General features: G+C 35.4%; 2 protein-coding genes across 3 annotated transcripts; one reads left to right on the top strand and one right to left on the bottom strand.

The window, feature by feature from the left end:
* The first annotated feature begins 8,591 nt into the window (after positions 1-8,591).
* Positions 8,592-12,939, top strand: LOC114239736 (uncharacterized). Of its 2 annotated transcripts, none has more exons than XM_028170095.2 (5): positions 8,592-8,855; positions 9,152-9,352; positions 9,985-10,123; positions 11,219-11,351; positions 12,243-12,939. In XM_028170095.2, the coding sequence occupies exons 1-5, from the start codon at positions 8,715-8,717 to the stop codon at positions 12,424-12,426; spliced, it is 798 nt and encodes a 265-aa protein (XP_028025896.2). In that variant the 5' UTR covers positions 8,592-8,714; the 3' UTR covers positions 12,427-12,939. The 2 variants fall into 2 exon arrangements, with proteins under 2 accessions (XP_028025896.2, XP_028025897.2); XM_028170096.2 differs by having other exon boundaries at positions 8,608-8,855; positions 9,200-9,352.
* Positions 12,940-13,099: 160 nt separating this feature from the next.
* RabX4 (RAS oncogene family member RabX4) lies at positions 13,100-25,026 on the bottom strand. Its single transcript, XM_028170121.2, has 5 exons — positions 24,836-25,026; positions 22,842-23,041; positions 21,871-21,963; positions 17,655-17,768; positions 13,100-16,271 (listed from the first exon to the last, which is right to left on the bottom strand). The coding sequence occupies exons 1-5, from the start codon at positions 24,957-24,959 to the stop codon at positions 16,188-16,190; spliced, it is 615 nt and encodes a 204-aa protein (XP_028025922.1). The 5' UTR covers positions 24,960-25,026; the 3' UTR covers positions 13,100-16,187.
* Positions 25,027-25,590: the final 564 nt, after the last annotated feature.

Genomic DNA, 25,590 nt, shown 5'->3' with positions numbered 1-25,590 from the left:
ATTTTGGACTAATGAGTAAAAGAAATTATTTAACGCTAATAATCTTATCCACTATATATAATAAGATATGGATGGCCCGGCCTCTGTTAGCCACTACTATTTCCAATGATCCGATTGTAAGAGCAGAATCCTAGACTCCTTACAATACCAGATCCCTAATTTTTACTTCCCGAATTCATCTCAAGTGTAGTGATGGCGATTGTTCTTTGAACGTAAGAGGTCCATTGTAAAAATGCAATCTAGAATTCTATATTACGTCTTAAATATATTAGGTTCCGATGAGTTTGGTCTTTGGTTATTTCAAATTTGTTCCTTAGCGTTCATTAGATTAATACGGAGAGCTCAGCGTTGCTTCTAAACAAATCTGAAACGTTTGCGTGCTGTCTTTACGAAGCAGGCAGGCAGCGGCTTGGCTCTGCCCCTGGCATTGCTGAAGTCCATGGGCGACGGTAACCACTCACCATCAGGTGGGACGTATGCTGGTCTGCCTACAAAGGCAATAAAAAAAAAGAAGAAAGAAAATCTACCATTATACCCCCTTCAAAGAAATTTACACACATTTTAATTGAAGTCGTGATGAGCATTAGCAGTATTTTAATGACTATATGCGCCTTACCACCAAAATGATCTTCTATTTTATTATTTTGATTTTCATCAATCAAACCACTTAATGCAAAACAATTGAGTACTATTCACACGTAACATTGATATAGTTCTATCAGCGCTTCGCTGAATCAGGTTGAGATTCGTATTTTATTTTAGTTTTATGGTACCTCCAACAGTTTTGAGCAATTAGACCGGAGCCTTTAATCATACTTTCGGACGACGAAGAAAAATATTCGTAATTGTTTTAGTGCGCCAACTGTTGCCAAGTTTTTATGAAATTCTGACTAGCTATTTATTGTAAGGTGGCATAAATGGAATTCAGTATTGAATCTAATAAGAAAACTACTCTAAAGTCTATTGGAATTTTCGATAACTGCAAAAACTTAATTACGCCTATGTTGTTCATTAACAAAACTATTATAAAATACTATTAAAATAATAATAAACTATCATACTTTAAAATTACGAGTTGTTCAAGGGTTTATGTTTGCATTAATATAAACGATGATTTAATAATCATATAATGTTGTTTTAGAAACCTTATGTATAATCTGAAAATCGTTGAGTTACAAAAACAGTTTAAGTGAATCCGAATTAATGCGCATATTTTTTTTTTGTTTTGCCGGCACCCAAAAGAACGTTCGCTTAATAGTTGTTACAAAAGCAATTTCCTGCGACGAGACTAAATTGTGCCAGGAACTGACAAAAAGGCCCTTCGTGAGACAGTTATTTACTTACTGTTTCACAATCTGGCTGCGAGCCATGCCCAATTCAATCATGAACACATTCATCCTTAACGTCCGAAAACAACTAATAAATTTAAATAGCTAATAATTTTTAATTCACACATATTATACTTTGTTTTAAAATTTCTCCAAATCAAAAAAAAATCATTTGGGTTTAACTCCAGAACGAATTTATATTGTTTACTAGCTGACCCGGCAGACTTCGTAGTGCCTCAATCGATAAATAAAAGACCTAAACTTGTGTATAAAATAAACTTAAAACAAACAAAAGGAATCCGTCCGACGGGAGACACATCAAAGGAAGAACAAAATTGTTATTCTTATTTAATTCGGGCCATTATCATATTTATTTACCTTTTAAACCTTCTCTGGACTTCCACAAATAATTCAAGACCAAAATTGGCCAAATCGGTCCAGCCATTCTCTAGTTTTAGCGAGACTAACGAACAGCAATTCATTTTTATATATATAGATTATAATTTACAATAATAAGTAACCTTTTTTTGTAAGTAACCTGGGTTGAAATTTAAGGAAATATTTTATGATGATATCAAAATATAACGACGTTGATAGGTGACACCAACCTGCCTATTAATAACGCGCGAAGCAATCATGCGACATCGTTTGGATGGTGGAACCAGCCGCTCTACAGTGTTATTGAAATTTCGATCTCATTGCTCAATGTGGGAGGCGACAATAGCATTATTGATATCCATTGACTCCTGTGACGATGTTTTATTATCATCTTATTTTGTGAGCCAATAACGAAATGTTAACGTAACAGTTTCAGTCTATGTTTCCGAGATTATGAACCCGCTCGTCTGTTGTTTTTTAAGTTACCTTATGTGCAATGTACAAGCATTTTTCTCTTTTTAACGCGGTAGGCAGCGTCTTGGCGACACCCCTAAAATTATTGAGGTCCATAATTGACGATGCCAATTTACCATCACGTATTTTCGTCTGCCTACAATGACAATAAAAAATTTAATATATAACACTAGGAATATTTAAGCTAAATTTGAAATTAACCTGTTAGTGTAAGCTAAAAAAAAACGTTCTGACTTAACACACATAAGAAATACAATTAAATTCAGAACCTCTTCTATTTTTGAAGTTGACTAAGATCTTTTAGTAGGTACGTATTAAATTGCATTTCCCTTATAGTTTTTCGAGAACAGGGAAACCTATTTAATTATTCTCATTTTTTTAAATCGAAAGTAAGAAAGCGATGAGCTAATTAAAAAATAAAGCGATGTTCTTTGAAAGTGTAGATGTGATTAAGCAATCACTTTACTCATTTAATTAAAACATTTTGTTTACTTTGGCCTTCCCGTACCGAAGACGACTTTGATAAATGGCCGCGAATTACAAGAGATTCAGCCTTCTACTGCCCTCTTTCTCGTCCCGTATCTTGTGATGTTGTGCAATTTTTCCTTATTTTTCATGCCCATCAAATGCCTTTGAAGTACAAACATATTTTATAAGATAGTGGTTCGTGGTATTCAGACTGCTTCTGCATTCTTTTTGATGAAATTGTCTTTCTTTTTATTTATTTTTCGGTACTTATTACCTTATGTTTTTTTTTACAAATAAAAACTGACCAACTACGCCGTGCACAGTCAAGTCAGCTTAAGCGGAATGAATTTACATTACTATCATTAAATTTCAATTTGTTTTGAATAGCGTGCCATACAAAGAGCCTATAAAGAGAAAGTTCCCGAGCCGAAACGTGAACTTACCACTCTAAAGTAAAAACATGATTAATTTACAAAGTGTAACAAACATAACACTTGCCCCAGATTTCGTGTATTAAATTACATGTAGTTGTTATCATAATTATCAGTAGCGGGCTATTATAATTAAAATCCTTTGACCTAATTAATCCTTCATGTGAGTAAGTAATTATTGTAAGACTATCTGACCCGGCAGACTTCGTAGTGCCTCAATCGATAAATAAAAGACACATCAAGGGGACACATCAAAGGAAAAAAAAAATTGTTTGTTTTTATATAATTCCGAGCTTTTTTATATTTTCTTTTCACCTTTTAAACCTTCCCTGGACTTCTACGAATAATTCAAGACCAAAATTAGCCAAATCGGTCCAGCCGTTCCCGAGTTTTAGCGAGACTAACGAACAGCAATTCATTTTTATATATAGAGATTTCTAATTCTAATACGATTTCTTTTATCCTTTTCATTTAGTGGGAGAACAAAAATCACTTGCAAGACCTAATTGAAGCTTCTAAAATTTGTTGCAGAATTAACGATTCACGGTGCTTTATTTAGTTCGATTTTTTTGTAAGTACTGGCTCTAATCACGGCATAATGAATCAAATGTGGGATAGTTCATTCATTATTATTATTATTGGTAAATAAATAAAGCGAATGACGTGTACAAGATGCTTCGATAATTTTAATCTGCATTTTCATCAACAGAATAAAAATCGAAACAGGTAACTAACGAAGCAATCTGAATAGGTGCCCTCGCCTAGTTTCCGTACTAAGGAAAGGTTAAATTAGCAAAGCATCGTTGCTCTTTGTGGTTCACCGAGCTCCACTTCGATCTTACCTTTTAATCTAAGTTTAGAATTACTGCGATTTCATATACAACACTGTGTTAAAGAATTTTACCCGGAAAATTTCACAAGATGGAGGCTGGACCAGGGCCTTTTATGGCAAAGAAGAAATATATTGACGTAAAATAAGTCGTAAACCCTGAAGGGATGGGTCAGGAGATAATTATCCCAACTGCCCGGTGCACTGATTTATTGTTAAAAGGCGAGAGAAAAACTGAACTAACCGATAACAAAGTAGTACAAAGCTACTACTGTGTTATTGTGAAAATTTCATATTGGGATGAAAAATCTGAAGTTTACTTATAATAATTATCAACCAAAATTTCCTATAACTATAACTATGTAGATGTATAATCAAAATAGAAAAATCCCTTTAAGCAAAAGCCGAGCGGCCCAAATTTTACAATTCTGCAAAACAATACGCATTGAACACGAAAAATAACAGACAAACCTTTAAATCTATGAGGGCTGTTTCTAAACTAAGTGCTATGGCCTATTCTTCAACTAATGACGTCATCGGCGACTACACGCTCGAAACCGCAGGAGAGAGATAGTGATGTTCAGCAAATTACTAATTAATTTTCTCTAATTTATATTTAATTTTGCCATTTCACGTTCGTAGCAGGTATTTCTCATAATAGTAGTCCGGCGATTTTTAAGTAACCAAAAAAAAATCCGACTTTACAAATTGTCAATTTTATTCAGAAAATTCAACTTTTATTTATTGATAGTCTCTATTTAACGTTAATTCAATCAGCTTGCTACTATGATGTAATGATGAGGTCAACAATGAACTAGACTTATTGAAAGTATTTTAGAAGATTTTGTATTCCTTTTTTAACAATTTAATAATTAGTATCCCGTTGAAAAATAATACAAAAATAGATGTAAATAAGCATTGTAAGACCAACTACAAACTATGAAATGCGTGCATTTTAAAACACATTTGGTTTTTACAAACACGTTTTCCCAAAATGAATAAAAAAAAATTTTTCGTTAGCATAAATGTAGTTATTTTCATACGTTCCGTACATTTTGTGTCCGCACACATTGAATTCCGCTGAAATCTGCTGTCATAAATTCGAACAGAACAATAAGCCCCCGCCACTGTAATTCCCGCTGACGGCTAAGCGTTTTTCGATCTCGCGTTATAAGGTTCGCGAGATAAATAAACCATTCAATCGTTGTACGCCCCTCTTATGAGAGTTTGTAGCGTTGGTGCAATCAGTGGGGGCGTTCATTTCATTTAAAGTTGATTCAGGTGCTTTGCAGCTGTAAAGATTTCTAAATGATGACAAAGCTTAGTTAGACTAATCTCTGTTTCGTATCCTTTTCATATTAAACTAACAAATCGTAAATTTTGAATGGGCTTAACAAAAGGCGGAGGGTCATTAGCAAATTTGATTAATTTGATTAACATAGCGTCGGGCTAATGAGATTTTTCTGGATTTATATGGGAAAAAGAACGGATTATATGACAAGGGTATAATAGGTGACGTTTGAAAATACTTCAGCTGCTTGTTTTCACAAATTTTTCGTCTCGTTATTACTGCTAAATGAATAATAACTATGTTGATGCGCTCAAGATATCAAGTTATGTACTAAAAAACAACGTGCAAATTCGTTTTAAGGTTGGAGAAGACCTAAACGGTAGCCAAGTCCCCTTTTTTTAACGCTGAGGAATTCCTTTACGGATACTCGGCCGAGGGGGGTAACAGACCGGGCTATATCCGACTGCGGCGCCTCCAGAGAAGAAGAGGGAGAAGAGAAAGACCGAAGACCTCTTCTGCTTCCAACTCTTGCCGGAAAACTACGCTTTGATAAAGGCATGCGGGGTTCTGCGTTGCGTCAGCCACGCAAGACCTGTCCCGCAAAACCGACTACCGACTAAGCCCCATTGAGCTCCACCACTCCGACTGCACGAAACCCACGGTACCGCATAGTGCGCGCCGAAAGTCCACCTTCGCTGGTACACGTCCTGATAATAGGACAGGATTTCATCCCCGGGAAGATCCCGCAGGTCGTCGTCTCGGGAGACACGCCGTGAGCGGCGCACAGAAGCCATCTGGCGCCGCCTCACCACCGGACCGACAATCGAGCACCGGGTGCCCCCGCACCCTGTACCCGATTGTCCCTATGGAAGATTAACGGGAGCTTCATGGCCGCGCCGCCCACCCCGTGACCTTCGTAAGATTCTAAATCAAACTGCAATATGCTTTTCCGGATCAAACAATACAGTAAACACATACAAACATTATAAACAGATAAGACGCTTGCTCGTCTGTCTTCTAAGGCTTCAAATTAAAATACGTTTGAAATTTTCATATTCAGGAACGTTCTCGAAATAAAAATTGATTCGTAATCCACAAGGGTTGTCATTACACGGGAATAGCGGCACATCTACCCTGACTCGTGACAAATTACTTTATTTACATACGTAATGCGTTGCCTTGATAGTCGTGGAAATACGGGATTAACAAAAAAATGATATCTCATTCTCGCGATATGCCCGAATTTCGTTTTTCACAATACTTTTGACCTACAAAAATATATAATAGTTTTTTTTATTATTACACAGCTGCACAGACCTGATTTTCTCTCTTGCTCATACACATACACGATATGAAGGTTGAAAGGTTTTTATTTGGTAGTGGGGCATCTTGTGAGCTCCGCCACGGCTTAGGACCACTGCCCCGCATATTTCTGCCGTGAAGCAGGTAGTATGCATTTCAGTTTGAAGAGTGGGGCAAACGTTGCACTATAAAACTGAGAATTTGAACTCATGTTTCAAGGTGGATGGTGATATGTAATTAGTTGGTGTCTACCAGCTGCGGTAACCAATAAACATTAGATGGGCCGTGGGTTTGTCCACATACCAAAGCCATAAAACAACATATTTCGATAAATTATCTTAGTTAGTAAAATTTAACTATAAAGTTAACTAGTTTCCTATACATAAAGTCAAAGTAATTTTTTTTTAAAACAAAAATAATTTCTTTATATCAAAATACTAGCGACCTGCCCTCGCATCGCTTCGAAAACTATAATTTATTATTGATTTCTCCACTATTTAATGGATTTTATTATATATATAAACCTTCCTCTTCAATCACTTTATCTATTATAAAAACCGCATCAAAATCCGTTGCGTAAGTTTAAAGATTTAAGCATACATAGGGACAGAGAAAGCGACTTTGTGTTATACTATGTAGTGATGCACCCATATTATCAACGCGAGATAATTTTTCAATGCTGTTCTTGAAGAAGTCATACGTAGGTATGGGACCCAATAAACTCTTGAAAGGCATTTTTTACTTCTCGGGTATTGAAGTTTTTTCCTACCCAAGTTGTCCAAACTTTGGAAACAGTAGATAGAAGTCTGTCGGCGCAAGGTCTGGTAATTACGATGAATGACGCAAAACTTCCAATCCTAACTTTTAAATCTCAGGGACCGTCTTTTGTACCGGATAAGGACTAGCGTTGTCATGTATGGGAACGAGTGATTAAACCAGGCTGGCTGGAGAATCACGAATTTCTCCATTGTGTCCAGATCCTCACAGTACACATCGGCAATGATGCTGGTGCTATTTAAAAGAAGCTATGATGAATTATATAATAGACATTATATTACTAAACAGTGAGCATGACTTTTTTATGGGTAAGTTATCGTTTAAGTTGTTGTTATTGTATAATTATTGACTTATTTGTTGTTATTGTTTATTTATTGACTTTGTAGGCAAACGAGCATACAACCCAACTGTGTTTGCAGGCACTCATGAACGTTAACAATGCCAAATTGTTGACTACCATTGTCTTTAAGCATAATGAGAACCAAGACCTAACCAAAAAGAATCCATTTTTTATCCCGGTTCAAAATCCCTTTTGTTTCTGTATCTGTTATGCAACACAACACAACCTTAACGCTTTCGTCACGCTGGCGATCGTTCAGTTCATACGGAACCCACTTATTAAGTTTTTTTTTTCTTTAACAATTTGACGCAAATGGATTAGTAGTGTTTTGATGCTAGCGTTGAAGGCTGCTACTAACCCAGCATAGTATCGTCCAATTGAGTATCGTCAGTTTCCACTATCACCTTTAATTTGTCATTGTTGACTTTGGTTTTCGAGCGACCACGGAGTTCATTTTTTAGTTCAAAATCTTCATGACTGAAGCGTTCAAACCAATAATGAATAGTGCATTAAAATGCTCACTTCATACATGTCAATGTGCGGCATTGCTCCCAGAACTCGTATTACTTCTTTACATGTATTTTTTTTGTGTCCATATTGACGAAAAAGATAAAATTGAAGTTAAAGCAAAACACTTAATGATACTTAAATATTAAGTTAATATGAACTTCGCAAATCACGGCATTTGAAAATGGAATTACGTTTTTAGAATAAATTTAATTTAGAATTTATTGCCAACTATACATAAACTGCGTGTCAAAAATGTCCATTAACATAAAACAGTAACTTTAAAAATCTATTATTTTAATATTGTATTTCATCTCATTTCATTTTATTTCACTACATATTATCATTTTTCATAAGAATAAGAATATAAATTAAAATAATACATGACTTAAAAGTTCTAATTACCAGGTTATAAAACCCCTTTAAAAAAACCTACTGTCAATGTCATGGATTAAACACTTAAGTCAATGTCATAAAATTAGTGTGTGTGAACGTGAACTGGACTATGAATACAAAATGAAATAAAAACGATTTAACAATGGTACAAATTTTACAACGATTACAGCTTATTAAATATTAACTGTCGATAATGTGGAAATTACTGCAGGAGTCACCAACAGCCTATGCTATTCAATTCAACAAAGAAAATGGATATGAAATCTTCATTACAGATTTTATCTATTTATGGCATGTTTATTTCACTGAAAGAACTTTTCTCACGCAACTAAAGGTAACCAAAGTACAGAAACAGTTAGAGCTTACTTTAATTTGTATTAAATTCTAACATAATTAAAATTTTAAGAAAACAGAACAAAATTACTTTCCCACTGAAATGCTCATTTTGATCCGCTGAATGAAGTTTAGAGATCACGCATTCATGCTTGAAAACTAAATAATAATCGTATTTTATTTAGTATATATGTATTACAATAGTAGTATTATTCTAAAACTCCACTAAAATTGTAAAGCTACATACAGCTAATAATAGCTCTAATAATAATAATAATAATTCTTTTATCAACATAGGAAAGCAATGATGGAATAGAATTCGAAAATGATTCGCAGCTGTTGCAGGATGGAATTAAACTATTGGTACAACCTGAGAATCTAAAAAAAATTAATGTTTTTGAAGAAAATGAAAAGAGGAATTTATCTATAACTTTAGTAATGTCTTGTGGATTTCCATTTAAATTAAAATGTAGACTTTCCAGAGTATCAGATGAAATGGTATGTATGATAGAAAGAATCTGTTTTGTATCTCCTTTTCTAAATAAGTAAAATATTTATAATGTAATAAAACTTATTACAATAATATGTTACTATATGATCTGTCTTTATCTGGCTAATGACTAATTTAAGTTTTGCAGTGAGTGATAGATACATAAATAAAGACATTAATTAGTGAAATTTTTTTGATGATCAATATCCACAATGAAGAATTTTGGCTACTAACGAAGACTTGACTACAGTCTGTTTAGGATCCTTCTAGATAAAAGTGACTGAGAGACATCATAGAAGAAAATGAGAATTTTGATAATTGTTACTGGTGGTAGGGACCTCTTGTGAGTCCACACGGGTAGGTACCACCCCCCCCCCCGCCTATTTCTGCCGTGAAGCAGTAATGCGTTTCAGTTTGAAGGGTGGGGCAGCCGTTGTAACTATACTGAGACCTTACAAGTTATCTCTCAAGATGTGTGGCGCGTGTGTGTGTTTACGTTGTAGATTTCTATGGGTTCCAGTAACCACTTAACACCAGGTGGGCTGTGAATTAATCCACACATCTAGGCAATAAAATAAAAATTAAAAAAAAATCAGTATTGATGCAATTTTTATTGAAACTTTAAACCATTCAATTACAGATGTTCCAGAAAATTACTCAAAACCTACTGAAGATAATCAATGATCTGTGGACGAGTCAAACAATATTAAGAAACACCTTGAACAAGAAAGATAAAGAGCTGACTGCATATAAAACAAAGTTTGGTGAAATTCAACACAGTGAGTAAATACCAAAAGGGGCTATCAGGGACAAAATAACCTGAGTTTCAGGTATTTTTCAAGGTGCACTGCAATATTTAATACAATTTATTATATAAAAAAATCTAAGGTTAATTTAAAAAAATTGTTTATTTATTACAGGCTTATGCTCTTTTCTCTTTGTAACTGTTGTATTTAAAAATTTGCACTTTAATTTTCACATTTCACATTAAATTTATGAACACAAGGCATTTTCTAGGGTGAAGCACTATTAATAGAGTAGAGATAGAAAATAAATTAAGTAGTGGAAAAGTCAAACTGTACAATTGAAAATGAAGGAACTAGTAATTAATAATATCGGACAATAGTCTATCATCATTCCAAGTCTGATGACTGAACTATGTCTGTACTGCAGTCATATTGAATAAGAAATCAATCGTCACCTCTTGAGTTAGTATTATACATTCACAAACTGTGACTGCAAAAAAGGAACTTAAATACACTAAGAGAATAAATTAAGGAAACAAACAATTTCTTAACTTTTTGGAGACAAAAGTCACAAGCCAGGAGAAAGTCACAAATCAATATTTAAAATAAAATCTTTTGTAGCTTCAATTCTGTTGTTTGATCATTTAGCAAACACGTTTATTGTATAATTTTTAAATTTATCCACTTTAGAAATATATTTTTTTATCCCCGAATACTTTTCCAGTTGTTTGTTTTTTAGTACCTATTGGTTACTGTTTCTGTTAATATCTGACCATAATATTGTTATATTTATTTTATAGCAAGGAGAGATGAACAAATTCACGGCTCACAGTAACAAGTTAACGCCAGGCTTACTTAAGCCTATAAACAACATAACGCGAATGAGACATAGAATCGAAACCCAGTTATAAAGGATAACAACTATTCATCCCCTCAGACTGAAAAGTCTGATTTCTTTGCAGCATAAATAGACTATCCTGACTCTATTATGTTTATCAAACGAATACAACGATATACATTGAACTTTAGGTATTAATTTATTTAGATGTAGAAATTTCTCTGTTTAGTTATACAGTTAAATGTATTGTAATTGTTTTTTTTTTTTTAAAACAATGTATTTGATTTTAGAACACAAAAAAACTGAACCATTCAATGATGAACTTCACATGAACACTCACAACATGTATGAAACCCATTTCGGAGGATCTGCAATACCCCGTAGTATTTTACAGAAGACAATAATATTACCCAAACAACCTATGTAAGTTTCAAAGAAAATTGCAATTGAAGATATAAGATAGATTAGATAGTTACTGAAATTTCCATTCCCGATCCTGCGGACAGAATGGAAAGCAGTCGACGTCGCCCAAAACACGTCATTTCGGATTCTCCCGATCCTCTAACGGTGCTTTTGGGTACTTCAAACACCGGTCATCGTTCCCGTCGAACCCGTCGCTTGCGACGAAGGGCTCGACGAGTAAATTAACCCTCAGACACAGCCCACTGAGTTACTCGCCGGATCTTCTCAGTGGGTCGCGTTTCCGATCCGGTGGTAGATTCTGCGAAGCACGGCTCTTGCTAGGGTTCGTGTTAACAACGTCGTCAGGTGTGAGCCCCGCGAGCTCACCTACTAGTTAAGAAGGTTACGCTAAAATAGCCTCTCAAAGCTTTCAGCTTAATGAAAAAAAATATTGAAATTTCATTAGAGAACATTTCTTTTGAAATCGTTTAAAATATATATCAGTCAGTTTAAAATAAATATGTACGGTACTAGATCTAGTAGCAGATATAATACTAATGATGCTTTAATCAAAAAATTAGTACATATTTAACAGTAAAACTAAAATTTTAACAAATGAAATTATAAAATAATGAATTTCCAAAGGCCTCCTTCTGCTCTGCCCGTCTTCAAGTCATCTGTTCATTGTGTTTTTGGATGGCTATATTTTCTAGGCCCATCTCCTGAGTACCATAGAGACATTTGTTGCTCCATTTGCGTGTATTAGCTTAAATCCTTTCCAGCCTCATTCCAAATAATTAATCTCTACCAATCAATCAAGCCCAAGCCTCACAGGCTTTTTACACACAATAAAACGTATAGACCTTATAAATTGAGTAACAAAATAAATAATGAAACTATTGAAATTTACAGAAAAACGGAATGTTCCAGCGAGAGTGAGTTACAAACGATCCAAATTAAACAAGAAATTATGACACCTACTACGGAGGATCAAAACCATTTTGCAATCAACGATCCTGTCAAACGCGAAACTACAAAAGTCGATCCGGCTGGACGCGTTTGCGTTAAAAAAAGAAGAAAGGGTCTAAATTTTTAGAAGAGTATTATAATATTTCCTTAATTTATGCTTTTTGACTGAAGAAATTACTAATGAAATATATCAAAAAAATTGCCATATATAATAATGGCGTTATAAAATAATATGTTTTCTAATGAAATACGTACTCATCAAATGTTCACGATTGACTTCCACGGTGAAGGAATAACATCGTGCAATAAAAATCAAACCCGCAAAATTATAATTTGCGTATTTACTGGTGGTAGGGTCTCTTGTGAGTCCGCGCGGGTAGGTACCACCGCCCCGCCTATTTCTGCCGTGAAGCAGTGATGCGTTTCGGTTTGAAGGGTGGGGCAGCCGTTGTGACTATACTGAGACCTTAGAACTATATCTCAAGGTGTGTGGCGCATTTACGTTGTAGATGTCTATAGGCTCCAGTAACCACTTAACACCAGGTGGGCTGTGAGCTCGTCCACACATCTAAGCAATAAAAAAAAAAAAAAATAATAAACTAAGGTATGTAAAAATTATTAAAATAAATATTCGCATATATTTATCGGCTTTTTTTTCTAGTTCTGAACGCTCACAATATTATTGCAGTAAATAAATAATTCGGAAAATATACTTTAATTCATAATTCGACATTAAAGTTTTTTTCTGAAATGTCTAGTTAATTACGCAAAAACAGCATTGCTCATTAAAATAAAAGATATTGTGTTTTATAAAACTTTATTATACATAGTATACTATGAAGATCTAGTTTTAGATAAGTTGTGCTAGTGTAAAATTGTTACCAAATACCTATGTATTAATAAAATTGGAAACTCATGACAGATATTTTTATATCATAGATAATATTAGTTTCTGAATGGTTTTTTTAAGTAAAAATTTAAACAATTAGAGTATTCTAGCTTTAATAGTTATTAATAATGAATTTTGTGTGTAGTAAGATGAATGATATACAAACTTCCTAGTTTTTTAAGATTCTACTTCATTATTATGTTTTGCATTAAAACTCCTTTATCGAAACCTTGTAGGTATCGTTTATTCAATAACATGAAGACTTCACAGATTAAACCAAAATCTTCAGTTCAAAACCATCATTTGATAATAAACTAATTAGTGTGTTAAACACTGTTCCATTATGGAGTATTCAGACAGACGGTATTGATTCAGACAAAAAAAATTTATTAATTATTCACTATTGAACATTGAATGTAAAATGCAAAACTGTATTTATTTGGCTGCCTTTTTTTTTCAAAATATTTCATTTCATAATATTTCAAGTCAATTGAGAATAATATCAAATGCGGTCTATCACATATTTAATAAATACACATTACAATATCTTAAATTCGTTTGATAACGTGCGTTTTTTTTTTTATAAGAATCTACAGTAATATACTATTTTGCTGAGCAAATTGGTTGAATTGCATAGGCAATAAATCGTTAACCTACGAATCATTTTGTAGGTACTTTCGTAAATCTGCAGAAATATTTACCACAGCGGAATTATTAATTGAGCAAACTACACCTTTAAATGCGATGCCGTGTAGTGCTGACCGTCAGTCTTATAATCATTTAGAAATACATTGTACCATCATAGGTAATTAAAATCATGAAATTTGAATGTTACCAGTATTATAAATTGAGATTTCCAAAGGGATAAATATTTCATTCGGCAAATTTTTTGTCACAAATTCATTACAACAAAATCAAATTGTGAAGTATCTCAAAATGACGATACATATTAATTAGGTATTTAAAGTTATTATATTTTTCTTCGTATTACATACAAAAAACGGTGCGTTCAGAAATTGCGACAGTTGTTAAGCGCGAACAGCACACCCATGCGAAAAGCAGCTAATCATTAACTACCCTCTTACAAAAAAAAAGTATAGATTGTACCCTCTTCTAACAGTTTGATTGTTTCGGTCATTACTAAAACTGGCAGCATATTGCGCGCCCAAGTATTGCTGCTATACTCTGCACAATGTTCGCATTTTGACGAATCATTTATACTTTTCCAACACTCGCGTTAGAATGAGATAAGATACTTACCAGACTGAAACGGATATATATGGCTAGGCTAATTCCTAATGCTCGTGGATTGAAAGCCTAAACTAGTATTGGATTATGTATAAATTGTACCCTCTTCTTACAGTTTGATTGTTTCGGTCATTACTAAGCACGCCCAAGTATTTCTGCTATACTCTGAAAACTGTTCGAATCTTGACGAATCATTTATGCTCTTCCAACACTCGTGTTAGAATGAGATAAGTGTGCTTAGTGCGAGTTTTTTAACGTTCTCGATAGCGTAAAAGTTAGCTCATATTTGTATGGAATGGGATCGTTCGCCTACGTTTGTCGCTAGGGGCGCTGTTCCAACTGCATACAAAATCGGGTTAACTTTTACGCTATCGAAAACGTGAAGAAACTCGCACTAAGCACTAAGATACTTACCTTACCAGACCGAAACGGATATACATATACGGCTAGGCTAATTCCTAGTACTCATGGATTGAAAGCCTAAACTATTATTGGATTATGTATTTGCAGTCTCTGATTATGCTCGATCGAACGACTTTTACGCTACAATAAGAGGGTAATTTAGTAAAATTTGGAAACCAGTGACTAAATGTTAACTTTAGGCCCACAGAATACTATTTGACATTCCCTCTATGTGTTTCTCTTTATCTTTCGATTACCAAACACTTTTATTAAGATACAATATTGATTAGGTACATATAGTCACTCCCTTCCAAGCTTGTCCATTTCAAAAATCAACAAGATCATATTCTATAAAACTCTCAACCCATTAAACAATCCAGCGGCCACAACTTGTCTTGCTGTTAAATGAAATGGCCCGTCTATAAATATCTTAAAATCTAATATAAACAGATCGTGTTCACATGCCAGATCATTGCTTTCTTGCCGTCTCAACGCTTTTTCAATTCGTTTACAATATGGTAATGATGACGGTAACATCTAGAGTAGCCTATCCCAAAGTGGGCGATAACGCCCCCTTGTGGGCGCTTCAGGCCTAAAGGGGGGCGGTAAGAGACCCAGAAAAAAAATGGGCGCGTTGTGTAGAGGCTTAGGGGATGATTTGTAATTTCATCTAAGAGGACTTTTAGACACCGACTGAGCTCTTGCTTGCAGTGGCTTCTTAGTATGTGAAAAAATGGGGGCGCTAAAAAATAATTTATTCTCAAAGCGGGTAGTAGACAAAATATGTTTGATGCCCCTGATCTAGAGCAATTTTATTATCCTAATTTCTTTCGCTTGGAATATGTTTCGAGCTATTTGTAAAACTAGAATTATTGATTATCCGATTTTGCCGGAGACCGATCCTGTATTTTGTTCGGATTTTTTTTTTTACCTAGATAGGTGGACGAGCTCACAGCCCACGTGGTGTTAAGTGGTTACTGAAGCCCATAGATATCTACAACGTAAATGCGCCACCCACCTTGAATTATAAGTTCTAAGGTCTCAGTATAATTACAATTACTGCCCCGCCCTTCAAACCGAAACGCATTACTGCTTCACGGCAGAAATAGGCAGGGTGGTGGTTTTTTTTGTTCAATTAAGCCCCCCAATAATTGTTATTTAAACTAGACGGTAACAATGATGACATTTCAATTTTCGATATTTTATTTAAAAAAATTGCTCGATATTCAACTCTGCGCAATCTTTGAGTACTCGGTAACGTAAATATGTAGGAGATGAAATTTTTAACATGTGAACACGACTGCGTTGGAATCAGACGAGAATCAGCTACCGTGAACAACTATAATAGGCTAACAAATGCATTTCGATGCGTCAGTTTCAGAAACCGAAGGCTTGACGACGTTGTCTCTTTCCTTCAATTCAAATGCGTCAGCCTGTAAAAGAAATCGTTGAACACTAAATATATCGATCAATGATGTTTTTTTTTATTGCTTAGATGGGTGGACGAGCTCACAGCCCACCTGATGTTAAGTGGCTACTGGAGCCCATAGACATCTACAACGTAAATGCGCCACCCACCTTGAGATATTAGGTCTAAGATCTCAGTATAGGTGCAACGGCTGCCCCAACCATCAAGCCAAAACGCATTACTGCTTCATGGCAAAAATAGGCGAGTTGGTGGTAACCGTGCGGACTCACAAGAGATCCTACCACCAGTAAACAAAAGGTCCTACCACGTATTTGTAGACATAATACTGTATTATAGCATATTTCATTTACCCTCAATTGGAATTACACCCTCAAGCGTTTTCCCAGGGGTATACGTACCACAGGCTGCCAATCGCTTCTGTGTATATAAATACGTATGAAGAGGAGGGAATCTCTGAGCTCCGCAATTAAATATACGAAACAACACCTTTCAGGCCGAAACGCATTACTGCTTCACGGCAGAAATAGGCAGGGCGGTGGTACTTACTCGTGCGGACTCACAAGAGGTCCTACCACCAGTATTTCAATTTATTTCCAATTATATTACCAATTTATTTAAAAATAATGTACCTATAAGTGATCTAAAAGACAAAACTTTGTAGAACATTACTTTGCATTTTTCTAACTAGCAACATTTTCAAAGGAAGCATTCACGTTAGTTCTAAAAGTTTTAGTACACATCTTTATAGCGTGTAATCTAATGTAAAGTGGGTATCGGTATCGCAACGTGACTGCCGACTTCGACCTTGAGACAGACTGCCGAAGTCTCATTAGTCAATACAAATATTTTGGCTGTTCCACCCTTCAAACTAATAGGTTGAACATTACTAAGCTTTGTGAGCTCTAAACGTCCAATCCAATACTAAATTACATAATTTCATGTAAGACTTTTGTACAAATACGCACTTAATAATCTTACATAGAAAATTCGCGTGTCGTAATGTTAGTTATCATACTCCTCTGAAACGGTTTGACCGATTTTTATGAAATTTTATATGCATGTTCAGTAGGTATGAGAATCGGCTACTATCTATTTTTCATACCTCTAACTGATAAGGGTTAATATTTTAATTTTTGGATAATTTTTTGTTGTTGTATTGAGGCATTATGTGGTTGAATAAGGTTTTGTTATTTTTATATTCCCTCATCGTTCACGGCGCTACATGCCTCTTTCACTAATTTACCACATCCTTACATAGGTACTTACAATAAGTTAGTTTTTTTTTCTACACTAGAAATTTCCTAGAAATCTTATATATGGCAAAGCAACGTTTGCCGGGTCAGCTAGTAATTTATAAGGTAAGCAATAACATTACAAATCGACTGACCTTCGTCTCCCGGTACTCTCTGATCTTTCTGGCCAACGTCAAGAAAGCCTCCTCTATATTTATGTTGTTCTTACAAGACACCTCGAAAAACGGCATATCGAAGTCATCCGCAATCTGGAAACATATTACGGAAATACATAGATTTAAAATGAGTATTATATACAAATACAAAGCAGAAACAGTAAGCACTAGTTGCTTTCGTACTTATTTGGTAAATTGGTAACTTCTGTAGTCATAAGAATACATCGATATCGATATGCCTATTTCTGCCGCGAAGCAGTAATGCGTTTCGGTCTGAAGGGTAGGGCAGTCGTTGTAACTATACTGAGATCTTAGAACTAATACCTTAAGGTGGGTGGCGCATTTACGTTGTAGATGTCTATGGACTCCAGTAACCACTTAACACCAGGTGGGCTGTGAGCTCGTCCATCCAACAAAGCAATAAAAAAAATAAAAAAATGTGTTGTCTTCATTATTTACTTATCAATTAAGTACTTCGTAACAGTATAATAGAACTTATTAAAACCGGCAACATTCGGTTACGATGAGAAAATGAAATACTAAGATCATGATCAGTGGCATCGTGATTAACTAACCTTAAAGACAAGCTTTGAAACAATACTCTCATTCAACATAAAGCGAAATTACATTAGGTATCCGAAAGATCGTAGAAGTTAACAGCTTAGAATAGATTTAACTCAGCTTCCCTAAATGTTATTGCGAAATCAAAAGTTATTTACACCAACGTCAGATTGATAACAGGCTACCAACAATAACAACCACAATGTATTCTTGTGTCTTTGCTCTATATCAGTGCTTCCCAAACTTTTTCGTTTCCCGTACTCTTAATGAAAATTTGCGCCCCCGTACGAGCTACGTATGAAGACGTCAGCCCTCATAACTCTATACCTACTCCTAAAAGAGCGTCTTGTTTCTCTTGACAGAAACAAACTAATATACTGTATTTAACCAAACCGACTTTGACAGATTAGCACATCAGTAAGTAAACAGCTAAGTTACACTTTAACTATAATTTTAAAGTACATTTTTTTTAATTGCTTATATGGTTGGACGAGCTCACAGTCCATCTGGTGTCGAAGCCGGAGCCCATATATATCTACAAGTAAATGCGCCACCCACCTTGAGATATAAGTTCTAAGGACGCAGTATAGTTACAATGGCTGCCCCACCCTTCAAGCCGAAACGCATTACTGTTTCACGGCAGAAATAGGCGAGGTGGTGGTACCCGTGCGGACTCACAAGAGGTCCTACCACCAGTAAACAGAAGGTCCTACCATGTATTTGTAGACATAATACTGTATTATAGCATATTTCATTTACCCTTAATGGGACCTCAATTGGAATTACCCTCAAGCGAATTCCCAGCGGTATACGTACGACGGGTTGCCAATCGCTTCTATGTATCTACCTAGTCAGGTCATAAGTATTGTCACACAGTAAAAACTTTTCTTTTAGAATGCTGGCCACAAAAAAGTTTATTGAATTCGAATTTCGAGTTGTTCATGAAAATAAAAATAGTACATATTTAGAATTTTACTCATTTTTAAATATGGAGTGGACGCTTAAGGGCCTGGCCACAGCTAGTGGCGGTGCGTTTTGCGGTGCGTTGCGAGGCGCGGCGGGCGGTGTGACTTGCGGGGGTATGCCATAGCTAGACTAGTTGCGACGGCGGCGGCGTTAGAGGTGCACGTATTTAGAAAGCCCTATCAAATTTCCCTTTCAAAAGTGGCACGATATTACCTTGAAATAAGTGCGTTCTTAGCTGAAGATATTATTCAATTAAGAATAGGCACCCAGTTAGAAAAAGAGAGGACTTGGCGAATTTCACCCTATTTTTTTTTTTATTTTTTTTATTGCTTAGATGGGTGGACGAGCTCACAGCCCACCTGGTGTTAAGTGGTTACTGGAGCCCATAGACATACACAACGTAAATGCGCCACCCACCTTGAGATATAAGTTCTACGGTCTCACGTATAGTTACATAGTTATATATTTATTAGGTATTCTATTAGGAATATTAGGAATATAAGAACTATCCCGATAAATAGATTATTAATAGATTCAACCTTCAAATCTCAATTTACCATACGTGCTAATTGTTGATAAAGCCTATCCTCTTAAAAATTATTTGATGCGCCCATATCCACCGGGTAGTTTAAATGCGGAACAAATAATTTTCGACAAAATATTATCCCGAGCAAATGTCACAATTCAGTACGCGTTTGGTATTCTAACTAATAAATTTCGTATTTTTACGAAAAGTGTAAAGGCAAACAAAAAGCACGCGATATTGATTATAAAGGTTTCGTGCCTTAAAAGAAAGTGATGGAGACAGAGATGCAGATTTTCAGCAGTTTGTTTCCCAGTTTGGAGACTCAATATTCACAATAGCGTACGCAGATCAAGACGGAATAATCGAGCAACGGTTCAAGCATCTAGAATACGAAATCAATTCAAATTTCAAATTTTATTTCAATAATCCTATCCAAGAGTATCTAGGAAACCATTAGTATCAGAAAATTGTTGTTTTATTTCGTCCCACATTTTTTTTATAACATGCCTATATTTATGATGTGGATGTTTTAACATCCATATTTCTGGTCTACTCAGTATTTCACTAATGAATTGTTCCACATCCATTATATTTTATTAGCTCAACGCCCGGTAAAAACAAAATGATTTGTTTCGGTCGCGCGATGCCTCAATGCGTCCACCGACACCGCCGCGCGCGCCGCTCTGAACTGTGGCCGCCTCCATATTGTCTAGTACATTTGTTTCACTCGCACATCGTGCAGCTCGTCGCCGCCAGATGTCACGCGCCTCTCACCGCGCCTCGCAACGCACCGCAAAACGCACCCCCAGTAGCTGTGGCATACTTCATAGGTTGTCTACCATTTGTTTTCGCCGCTCCCGCTTGCCGCGCCTCACGACGCACCGCAATCCGCACCGCTCTCGGCTGTGGCCAAGGGGTAAAGAAGACCGTGTTGCAGTTATTGCGTTGCATCGTTGCGGTTACGCGCCAATTCAAATTTTTAACATACTGAAAAATTTGAATACAACCAAAAGATTCGTTTATCGTACCATCAAACGATACAATGAAGACTCTAGTGTAGATGACAGGTCAAGAAGTGGTCGCCCTCGGTCTGTTAGGACTCCAGCAGTGATAAAAGCTGTGAAGGCGCAAATTCAAAGAAATCCCAAACGTAAGCAGAAACTGTTGGCCCTTCAGATGGGGTTAAGCAGAACCACGGTGAAAAGGGTGTTAAATTCATTAAGTCTTCAGACTTAGGGCTTCGGGCATATCGAAGAAAAACAGGACATCGTTTGAATGCTCGTCTAATGGACCTGAGACTGAAGAGATGCCGCGCTTTGTTGAAGCGGTACGCGGGAAAAAAATATCGGGAAATTCTTTTTTCGGATGAAAAATTTTTTACCGTAGAAGAGAGCTACAACAAACAAAATGATAAGGTGTACGCACACAGTAGTGAAGAAGCGAGCAACCTTATTCCGCGTGTCCAACGAGGTCATTTTCCATCCTCGCTCATGGTATGGTTGGGAGTTTCTTATTGGGGCTTAACAGAGGTACATTTTTAGGAGAAACGTGTAAAAACGAATGCAGTTGTGTATCAAAATACAGTCCTGACGAACCTTGTGGTACCTGTTTCTCATACCATGTTCAATAACAGGCACTGGGTATTCCAACAAGATTCGGCGCCAGCTCATGGAGCGAAGAGCACACAAGACTGGCTGGCGGCGCGTGAAATCGACTTCATCCGGCACGAAGACTGGCCCTCCTCCAGTCTAGATTTGAATCCGTTAGATTACAAGATATGGCAACACTTGGAGGAAAAGGCGTGCTCAAAGCCTCATCCCAATTTGGAGTCACTCAAGACATCCTTGATTAAGGCAGCCGCCGATATTGACATGGACCTCGTTCGTGCTGCGATAGACGACTGGCCGCGCAGATTGAAGGCCTGTATTCAAAATCACAGAGGTCATTTTGAATAAGCTTCAGTGTCATAAGAATCTATGTTTTGTTAAGTTCATTTTGGTATATTAATGGTTACATAATGAATAAACTTGTTTCAATTATTTTACATTAAACATGTGACAGAATTTATGACCTGACTATGTATATTACATACGTATGAAGAGGGAATCGCTGGACTTCGCAATTAAATATACGAAACAATACCTTTTGACCTCTATCCTTGGGAACGGCTCTGTGATTTTCATGTACGTCGCATTTGTTGCCCACCAGCACCTTAATGACATCTGGAGACGCGTACTGGAATGAGATTTATTTGAGTTTAATTATCAGAAACGACGAATACCCAAGCATTAGATCAAGATTGAATAAAGACCATCCTTCTTTTTTAAATGTGAAAATTTGTTGGAGTGCTGACACTGCTCTGCTTATTTCTCTCAAAGCATGTGGCACCATTAACTGCTCAACGTCATTTTTTTTTTTTTTTTTTTTATACCCAAATTATTTTTCGGACCCGTAATAGCGAGAGAACATTTATTCTTTATTTTAAAACGCTCCTTGGCTACTTTAATGATTTGTGAGAATCTCATCTCTCATCTCTAGGGCCGGATTTAGGGGAAGGCAACCGGGGCGAAAGCCCCGTGTCCCCCACAAACGTAGGGCCCCCACAATAGAGACTTTGAAAAAAATCTTTCCAATTCCGACAAGTAAACATACAACATATTTTCCTTCTCATTTATCTTTTTTTTTTCGCTGTTTTACTTAACGTTAACGTTAACACTAAAATTTAATTTCAGATAATTCTTGTCTCCGATTATATTTATGTATGTTTGTTAAATACTAAGAAAATCTACGTGGTTTCACAATAAATTATTTATTTGAAAACTCGACTGAAAAAAACTGTTCATTTTATTTGGAAAATAAAGCCTCCGCTCCTCTGTTGCCCCAAGCCCTCTAGACCTCTAAATTCGGCCCTTGCTGAGATACTAGTCGGTACTATAGTTATTTTGTATTAGGATTATTGAAGGAATTGTGGTAATTTGAAACTTTGCACGTACAAATAAGATTATTGAAACTTGTTAACAAAAAACTTCTCATGTTTTTCCTGTACTTTGATAATTAATTTAAATATTGCAGAAACGCACGTGTTTTTTGCTCTCAAAAAATTTTCCTCATACCTCTTGTATATTCCTGAGCCAATATGACAGATGGTTGAACGACTCCAAATTGGTAATGTCGTACATGAGTATAATCCCCATAGCTCCACGGTAATAAGCAGTGGTCAGTGTGCGGAACCTCTCTTGACCTGCGGTATCCCATATCTGAAGTTTAATAGGCACACCGTCCAAGTTTATTATTTTTTGTTTGAAATCTATTCCTGGAATTAAACACAAAATATGACATTATGTACCATATTGTCGAAGTTTCATCGATTGTCCGACGCTTATACTGTAACCTGATTGAAAATGAAAGCGAAACAAACGAGCTATTTATTCAAAAAACATCTGCGATTTTATATGTGTTTTATATATTGGTGATTGTCTATACTTATACTTAATATTATAAAGAGGAAAGATATGTTTGTTTGTTAGTATTGAATAGGCTCCTCCTAAACCACTGAACCGATTTGAAAAATTATTTCACTGTTTGGAAGCTACACTATCCCTGAGTGACATAGGCTGTAATCGTTTTTTGAAAAAAATTAGGGATCCTTACTAAAACTCCAATAATGTAACCCAAGGTGTAAAAAAATTACCTAAAATATTCTTTACATCGCGTTCGCTGCGAAAACTATTGATGATAGAATAAAGTAATCTATACATATAAATGAAATTTAGAATGTCTGTTTGTAATATTGAAATAATCGCTTTTTACTACATGCATATATATACGGTACATACACCAAAATAACATTTTTTACAATTTTTGTCTGTCTGTCTGTTTGTTCCGGCTAATCTCTGGAACGGCTGGACCGATTTTGACGAGACTTTCACTGATAGGTAGCTGATGATATAAGGAGTAACTTAGGCTACTTTTTTTAAGACTAGCTTCGCCCCGCGGCGTCACCCGCGGTACGACAATAACCGCGGGTAACATCGCGGGACTCAGCTATCAATAATAAAATTTAATGTTTCCGAAGTGAAGCGAGGGCGGGTCGCTAGTATTTTATATATGAAAAAAACAGACCTACACAAAACCCAATTGAATTTAGAAACATTCTTCGTGTGTAGCATATATTTAAAAATCAGTTCTAGATTATTTATACATTAATAAGCTACATAATATATTTAATTACACATTTATTATTGAATTAACGTGGTTTTTAAACATTTTAGTCTCTTAAATAGTGTATGATTGAAACGAGTGACTAAGCAGACTATCAGCTACATTTTTATTATTTTTTGCTTGTGAATCTGCGTGTGCTAATCTCCACAATGGCTGAAACAATTTTTAAGAGTTAGTTCGGTTTTGAAACAAATATTAGCTAATATTAGACAAATGCTCCTGCAATTTCTATGCGCACTCGTTCCAAATTTAGATATGCCTATTTTTGAATATAGGATACCAAATAGGCACTTTTGGTCCGTCAATAAACATGTAATTGATTCATAATACACAGACTTAAACAATACAGACGAAGACAAATCGAAGCATTCAATATTTGTGATTTGAATGCAATGACGCATGCCTAAAATACACGTAAAGATCTAATCTAATCAAAATATAACAGACACATTAAGACAAACCTCCTGAAACATTTACAACTATGCCTAGGGTTCAAAATAGACCTTTGCATCTAAGTATTATATCGTTTTTAAACGCAAATCAATTTTTAAATTCGTCATAAATAGAACCAGCTGATTCTTTCTCGATGTTTTTGACATCGAAACATTGAGGAAGTTAATCATTTCTGTCTATTAGAATTACTACTATTGAGTACGGCAACAGCATTGGCCGTTGTAGTTACAGAAAATTTAAATAATTTGTAATTTTACTACTACTGTTAATGATTTTTCATTATATTAATTCTTAAAATGGACTTTACACGTGCCCTCTACTGTACGTATGCAGTATAAACCATAATTCTAGATTAGTTATGTTCCGAAACAGTAATAAAACTGCTTTTGTCTAACAAAGGCTCGTAAAACTAAAAGTAAATATTTCCACTTACCTATTGTGGATATGTAAATATCATAATACCTCTCGTCACAGTACCTGTGAACTATACACGTTTTACCTACGTTAGAATCACCTAAGACCAACAGTTTATACGTAGCGGAGAAATCTAAAGCCATTTTTTTTGTTTACTTTCTTGTTGGTACGCGAGCTACGGCCCAAAACATGAGTCGAACTGTCAAAGTGAGAAAAATCAATGTTGATTACTGCGCATGTGCGGGATCGCCCTATCGTGTGTACTTTGCAACAAGTTACTATTGAACTGCAACTATAAAGACCGAGCCAGACGTCTCCTAAGGTCAACGTTTTGTAATAAATAATTTATTTACTTTAAACTATTTATTTATTTATTTTATTATTATTTGTGGTCATAGGTTAACAAAGATTAATAAGTTAATATTAATAAATGTATCACTATGTCCTGCTAGTAAAGCGTACAAATATTAGGTGTAAGTTTAATCTACATAAAAATAAAAATAAAACTTAAATTATAATTATTTAACTCTATTCTACTTTATTATCTAAATTATCTAAAGTTATCGTCTAAATATTCTGACATACTATAGTAAGCCTTATCTAATAAAAATACTTGCAATTTTTTCTTAAAATCTTGTAACTCTACTGTCTTCAAAATTTTTCTAGGTAGTTTATTAAATATTCTTGTTGACATACTAAAAAAACTCTTGTCATAAAGGGCAGTTCTATGAGGTAGCGAAGAAATCTTTAAAGTATTCCTAAAAGAATTACAAA

The sequence above is a fragment of the Bombyx mandarina genome, chromosome 09 (genome assembly GCF_030267445.1).
Source record: "Bombyx mandarina strain Sakado chromosome 09, ASM3026744v2".
Taxonomy (NCBI): Eukaryota; Metazoa; Arthropoda; class Insecta; order Lepidoptera; family Bombycidae; genus Bombyx; species Bombyx mandarina.
Note: the sequence above shows the minus strand (reverse complement) of the source record. Positions and strands in the feature narration are given on the sequence as shown.

Bases quoted from the DNA above. Each gene is read 5' to 3' on its own strand.
- LOC114239736 (XM_028170095.2), top strand. From the start codon at position 8,715: ATGTGGAAATTACTGCAGGAGTCACCAACAGCCTATGCTATTCAATTC. The intron at 8,856-9,151 runs GTAACCAAAGTA...TTATCAACATAG, and splicing joins CTTTTCTCACGCAACTAAAG to GAAAGCAATGATGGAATAGA. The intron at 9,353-9,984 runs GTATGTATGATA...ATTCAATTACAG, and splicing joins CCAGAGTATCAGATGAAATG to ATGTTCCAGAAAATTACTCA.
- RabX4 (XM_028170121.2), bottom strand. From the start codon at position 24,959: ATGGCTTTAGATTTCTCCGCTACGTATAAACTGTTGGTCTTAGGTGAT. The intron at 17,769-21,870 runs GTATTGTTTCGT...ATATGTTTCCAG, and splicing joins CCAAGGATAGAGGTCAAAAG to ATTGCGGATGACTTCGATAT. The intron at 16,272-17,654 runs GTCAGTCGATTT...TTTCTTTTACAG, and splicing joins GAGAGTACCGGGAGACGAAG to GCTGACGCATTTGAATTGAA.